This window comes from Chelonia mydas, chromosome 21 (genome assembly GCF_015237465.2).
Source record: "Chelonia mydas isolate rCheMyd1 chromosome 21, rCheMyd1.pri.v2, whole genome shotgun sequence".
NCBI lineage: Eukaryota > Metazoa > Chordata > Testudines > Cheloniidae > Chelonia > Chelonia mydas.
In genome coordinates this window covers 1,052,181-1,059,362 of record NC_051261.2, presented here as the reverse complement: position 1 = coordinate 1,059,362, position 7,182 = coordinate 1,052,181, and the positions used below count along the sequence as shown (strand labels likewise).

The 7,182-nt window shown below is 35.0% G+C and overlaps 1 protein-coding gene across 2 annotated transcripts in view; it reads right to left on the bottom strand.

Annotated features, from left to right (window-relative positions):
- Window positions 1-480: 480 nt before the first annotated feature.
- TRIM33 (tripartite motif containing 33) overlaps window positions 481-7,182 on the bottom strand; it is a 78,853-nt gene continuing 72,151 nt past the window's right edge. The window contains exons 19-20 of one of the 2 annotated variants that reach the window (XM_037884807.2): window positions 5,691-5,741; window positions 481-5,603 (exon numbers count right to left, since the gene is read on the bottom strand). In XM_037884807.2, coding sequence (XP_037740735.1) covers window positions 5,391-5,603; window positions 5,691-5,741 — 264 coding nt within the window. In that variant the 3' untranslated portion in view covers window positions 481-5,390. The remainder of the gene's footprint in view (window positions 5,604-5,690; window positions 5,742-7,182) is intronic. The other variant, XM_037884808.2, reaches the window with a different exon arrangement.

Genomic DNA, 7,182 nt, shown 5'->3' with positions numbered 1-7,182 from the left:
AAAGCCATGCAACCTCCTTCCCTCACACTCCCCAGAAGTAAAGTTCTAGATAACTTCCTACCATTTAGCTACCATTCAGAGACGGCCCTCTCCAAAACAATAATTGGGCAAGCCAAGAATGCACCTTCTGGTACTATCCAGTCTAGTCTCATTTTAAAATGAGTAAATACACAAACCATGATGGAGAGATGGGTGGCAACAGCAAAGCCAAAGGAGGGAGAGAAACAAGGACCATTAGACAAAAATCATGCTAGGAATGCGCTTTACACCTTGTCCTGTTCTAGCTCATGCTCCAGATACTGCTCTCTTCTTTATTTGATAGACAGTCTTGCCCAACAATGGAGTTTACTTTTATTTGTACAAACTTTTGATCTAAGTATTTACTGTTACCCACTATTGTGAAAATGACTTATCAAAATACATTTGTACCCTCTAAAGGTCTAGTTCAGATTTGCAAAAAAAGAAACTCAAATTGAAAAATTCTGCATTTTTCTAATTTAATAGAAATAACCAAAACAAAGTGGTTTTCAAACAATGCTTTAAACTGATCTAGTACAACTTCTACACCACATTCCAGAGCATTTAACAAGAAATATTTACAGGCAGCTAATGTATTAAATAACCATGAAAAGAAAAAACTTGCCTTTATTACACACCAGCAAAAAACACAGGAACAGAACAATTAGAAACTGTAACTGTTAAAGTTAAATATGATTATTCAGATAATACAATATCACAGAAACAGCACTTTTTGAAGAATCATACTGAAGGATGACCAAAGTTAACTATGTGCAAAAAAGTTTAATTGCTGGAAACAAGAAATTATTGAGATTGCTGTGAAGTTAACCCTTCCATGAGTATGCTTACATATAAAATTAAAACAGGCTTGCAATTGCACAAATCTTTATAGGCTATATACATGTTTCGTGATGTTTTGAACTTAAGAAATGTTCACATTCGCAGACCATTACCAGACATGCATTTTATTTTTTTATTCCTTTAAATTTAGGTCACACTCTAGAGGGAATGCTATAGTAAGTCAGCCTTATAAAATTCTTTTAGTACCTTTCCTTGTATAAATTCAGTTAATTTTAAAGAAAGCAGCCTTCGGTTGTAAAGATCATTCAATAGAAAAGGGCAAAACTGCATTTCATACATTTAATAGTTTAGTTACAATAAAGATACCCAAATTAACTGCAATTTTTGAAAACTATTTTGATTCAGATACATTAAAAAGCATATAAAGGAGGACCCGAGTAGGCAAACCCAAGGAATTAAGATGGAAGTGTTACTGTACATGCATTTTTGACAAAGTAAAAGAAATTGCCATATCTGAAGTTACAATGTCTATGTTTAGTCTGAAATATGTCTATGTAAACTGTGGCATATACATTTTTTAAAAAAGTACCTCCATTATTTACTCAAACACCTACTTTTTAAAAAAATATGTAACTTTCCCCAATTTTTAAAATAAAATGCCACACTATATTGTCAATAACTCCTGCACACTTTGTTTTAAAAGCTAGACTTGGTGATATGCATACAAACTTTCCTATAAAACCACTATCCAAAGGAAAGGATTCCTGTCATGCTAATAGGCAACAGACAAAGCAGTTTTATTGCTTTTTCCAAGGAAGAGAATAAGAAAACAAGAAAAATAGCCTACATCCAGTACATCATACACGAAACTTTAAAACACTGTTGCCATTACCTAAGCTTAAATAGGATCAGCTAATAAACTAGGTTATACAACAGAAATGGTAAGTTTGGGTTAATTTTAAAGATCTCAGTTAGTTAGTTCTGGTAGCTTGCAGAAATGTTTATAAAACATTTCACTGATCCAGTGTTGAGTATGCTGACATACCATCAGTGCCATACCACATAGTATTAATGGTGACATTTCACAAGAAACAAGCTATCTACACTTAACAGAGCATTTGTACTTTTAAAAGTTAGAGGAACAACCTTTTTGGATAGTAACTCAGTCTTAACATTGCATGGTAGGCCATTTAATTCCAGGGCACAGTTAAGTAAGAGACCTGAACCTATGTAGCTGGTTAAATTAACACTAATCACTAGTAATTACATGGCAGGATACCTGCTGAGGTAATTGAGAAGTCCACAATTAGCACACTGTACACTTTTCACTCCTGTTTCAAAGCAAGTTGCCTTTTACTTTTTTGGATTAACTTAAACTGCAGAACCATTTACAACAAAAAGTGAGATGCGAATGATCTTTTTACAGGAGCATTTAAAAATCAGAGCATATAGTTATATCACATGCCAAAATATCTTCTTGCTATCACATTAGAACATTGCAACTGTGCAGATAAACTATGATGCATGCACAGTGCACCCTAATATCTGCTACAAGGCTTAACCTTAATGTAAGGCATGTTCTAAATTCCAATGTAGCTCACAACTTTTATTTGCATCTATTGCACACACATCCTTCAGTACCTATCAATTGCCAAACAGAGGCCGCTCCGAATGTGTCCAGATGTTAATACAAAATTAATCAACTTGCTATTAAGTAAAATATATGCAACCCGGCACAAATACATTTTGGCTGAGTGAACTCTGAACAGTTCTAGGATAAATTTATGATCCTAGTCTAAGGGAAGAAGCAGCAGATTAATGTAGCTTATATATCCGTCAGCATCCTTTATGAATGGAACCTAGCTAATTCCGAAAAGTAACTCTGATTTAGTATATTTGGAGTACCAAAAGGGAAAGAAAAAATGAAAAAATATTTACTTGATTGAATTGTTCTTCATTCTCATTTACTTGATTGGACTGTTCATTAATTTGTTGTACACAAGTTAAGAAAATTTAAGATTTCTTGCCAACAGTTCAAATGTCATATAATCAATAGCAATAATCTTTATGGTCATCTGCAGAGATTAAAGGAAAAACTGGATAACGGGCAAGAATAAAACTTGAACTGTGACCAGGATCAAAGTTCAATGTCACTAACTGTGCTTTGTAGATGGAACTAATGGAATACAGGCTACTTTAAAGTTTAACAAAATTCCTCATAGTGAGTCTACCTGTTTATATGGAGAAGAACAAATCTAAAGTGTCTGAGAGGTTATATCAAAATGTTAAGACATCTGCAGAACGTAGTGTTTAAATGCCATAAAATCTGGCAACACAAACTGAAGACAATCCACGAAATCTCATTTTCCACTGTTAATTCAATAGTGAATATTCCTTTTCAAATTGACAAGTTTTTCTGAGATAAACTAGAAACTGACAGGGAATAGGTGATGAGTGTAGTCACTAAGTGATCTAATCTTACCAAAAGGTTAGAATTTCCTACGTATACTTCCCATCCTTCTCTTCTGACACTCAAAGGTTTAACAAAGTGTCACTACATGAATGTACATAAGTATGTTTTTAAAGAAGTTGAGTAACTACTTTTTGCATTCAAATATAAATGGTTTATAATGATTACATTTAATGGGACAAAATCCTTTGAGAAAACATCATTTGAACAAAATAAAAGAAAAGGATCCAACACTTTTGTTCAAGTGTAACGTTAAGGTAACCTAAGGAAGTAAGACAAAGCCATAAATGCCTTCAAATCCCTTTCATTATTTTAGAGGGGATTTAGTCACATGTGAATTTATTTTTTTCTATGTAAATAGAAAATTAATCCTAAGTGTTTTGCATAAAGAATTTTTAGAGCATCATTTATGTTGATTCAATACATTTTCTGCTAAAAATATTTACCTCTACTTTATGGTTAAGTTAAATCTTTCTTTACATGCAAAGTTTGTCATATGAATCATTCATGCTGAATGTTAAAAAAAAAATCATTTGCCATAGATCTGCTGTATTTAAGCAAAATTTCATGTCAAATTTACATTCTGGTCACCCTGATCTGGTCTGCGTTCACACAAAGGACTGTTTCATCTTATTCTAACAAAAGATTCATCTGTACAAAGGCTAAAAATTACATTTCTTGGTGCCAATCCTTGCAGATCAGGCCAGTAGAGGAAGTTTAACCAGTTCATCGTGCGGGTATGTCTACCCACAAATGCTGCACTCAAGGGAGTTTTCAATGGGAAGGTATAGCAGAGGTGCCTACTTTATACAGAGTTCGGATGGGGATTGATCTATTTTCAGAATTCAATCAGAAATCACTCAGAATTTCAAACCCTGGTCTGTGCAAGTGCTCCGTTTTGTGGCTGGATAAGTAACCCAATTCCAACAGGTTTATTCTGATCTTTCTAGATATTTCACTCATAAGCTGCTTCTGAAGAAAGTTCTGAGTGGTTCTCTAATAAAATTAGATAGAACCTCAATATGAATGCAATGTTAGAAATAGACAGCATATATTACAAATCTGTTCTTGATAGGAACATTAGTAAGAATACATATAAGCTTAAAAACAGCTCAGCAAATGTTGCTGAGCTGCAAAAAATTTCAGTCCACTATTTACAAATAAGACAAAGTGAATACAGAAAATTTTACACATTTGGTAGTCAGGTAATTGTTTGCCAATAGTGGTCTATCAGAAACTGATATTCAGGAAGACTGGAAAATCACCAGTTATCTTCTCAGCCTAAATATGTAAGTACAGAAAATTATATAACTAATATTGGCGCTATCTGCCTCTGCAGGGGGATTTGGAAGAGACAATAAAATCTTAAGAATTCCAACAAGAAATGAATTTAAGTGTTCTGTGTATAGGACTCCATTAATAACTATGTATGAACCCTACTGAAAAGCATTCATTGCAGCCAGGCCTAGTCCTCCGTGTATTAAGAACTCACACTCCTGCACTTGCCAATTTAGAACAGTTTAATGATCATTTGTAATGTTTCTATACATAAAATGTTGTAAAGAAAGCGGAATCTAGATATTTGAATTAACACAGAAGATCAGTTACTCACAACATCACTTAAATGAGAAGGTGATAAAAGCAATGATGCAATTCACACTTATAAGTTCACACAAGAGGGGATTTTTTAGCAAAGTTTCTTACAGTTTAGACAGCAGTCCATCATGAAAGTGATATACAGTTGCTGTATTGGTCCAGTCTTGCAGAAAAGTTCACTAAGCAGCATGACAGTCCACTTATCTGTACAAGGAGCATCCTATATCAACTCTGCATCTTTATCAACATTCACTCACCTCCAACTGTGAAAATATGCCAAGAGTGTCCTCGGGAAAAGAAAAGGGAATTCCAAGTAATCCAACCCCACAAAAAATTACAACCGAACTTTCCCCCCTTTGACAAGAATGTTTCTGTACACATTTATTGTAATCTAATACTGTCTAAAAGCTATCAGCTTCTTCAAAATGACCACTGAAGGCATGATGATATTCCAGGAACACTTAAATAACAGTTTTTACAATAGGTTTAGGTCCATATCATCAGATTACTTTATATGCACTGGTCTTTCATCTGATTTTAGACGTTTTCTACGTGGCTGTATAAAATCTTCATCGGAGTCCTCAGTTATTTCACCATCATCCTCTTCCTGCTCAAATTCAGGCAAAGGTTGGAAGGTCCTGTCTGGGTAGATGTCTGTAAGTTTATCTTCAAAGTACAACGCAACTGCCTTCCCTGCCTGTGCTACTTCTGAATCAGCCTGCAAATAAAAAAAAAAAAAAAAGGAATATTCACCTGTTGGTAATGCACATCCCTTCACCAAGTGTGCGTGGTCTGAAACGCTTACCTTCAAATTAATCTCTTGTGTTTCTGCATAAACTTGAACAACTTTCATCATCTAAAAAGGATACCAGAGTCAAAAAAAATGAAATTATAATCCTTTCTAAAGTTATGAGATTTCATAGGGTTGGATGACTAAAGTTAGCCATAACAGGAAAAACAGATTGTTATGACCAGATAAGTATAGTTCTAAAATTCAGTGTCGTATAGGTCACCCTCTTTATAAGGCTCGTTCAAAAATCTATGGTTCGTGAACCTTTGGCAAGATATGAAACCATCGTATAATAAGCGGCTCCTGGTCATGTTAAAACACATTATAATAAACGCTCATGACAACATTCCTTTATTATAAAGCTCAGTTGCCCAGAATGTTATCATGGAAAGTAAGTGCTCTATGTTTCAATCATAACAGAAGAGCTCCTGCATAAATCTTCTCTATAAAAGAAATGAGAGTGCATTCTTGTGGATCCATTTCCACTTTGATTACCTTCATGTGTCAAGCTATAAAAATGCAGGAACTATATCTGAACCTGTGTCATGAGTAAGGATCTGGTTTATATGATGGTGGTCACCACTATCATGGAACTGTAAATTTTGCTATTTATATAGACCGTGCTGCCACACATTAACAGTTCATTAGTTCACTGTGATCTAGTCCTCTTTGAAAGAGACTAGATTAAAGCCAACTAATGAACTTTTCATGTGGACCCTGTTGCCCTACATTAAAAGTTGGTTAGTTTGCTTTGATCTAGTTCTGTTTCAAAGAGGACTACATCAATGTGAACTAAAACTGTTAATGCATGGGAGGAGGGTCCACAAGGTGGCCGCGATTATAGCATGAAATTCTCTCCTCCCCCCCCCTTTTTAAACTGTGACAGTGCTGTGAATTATGCATAATTTTACTGTAACAAAATTGTATCCATAGTCATGAGTGGTCGGACCACTTCAGCTTCCAGAATAAGAGTCACCAAGTGAGACTCCAAACAGCTAAGTTTAAAGAGTCCTTTTAAAGAACCACAGTTCCCTGGAGCCTCCTGCTACTCTTGTTACACTATACTTCTTAAGATCAGCAGAAGTGATTTCCTCCAGAGCAGAGGCTTCATTCACTCCCTAGATCAAACAGCTTTGAAAGATGCACTTTTTCCATATTCCCCATTAACCTCCACCTGACAGATAGTTATAAAGAGGTCAAGTTCAAAGTGCATGTGTGTGTTTAAGTCTATTCTGCAAAAGTGCCTCATTCTGAAACTTGTTTTTAACTGTTATTTTCACTATTCCAGTATTTTACATGAGGCTCAGTCAGTTTTAAACATAGGTTTGTTTGCTCCAAAGGGCTTCTCTCTGTGCAGAGGACAGAAATGCTTTTTAAACATCAGAAATCTGAAGTTACACATTGAGGAGAACTATCAAGGTCATTTCACCATCGCTAGGGCCCATGCAAGACCATTCCCTACAGTACATTCTGCAGGCCTTCATGTGATCTTGCTTTAAGTGTTCCA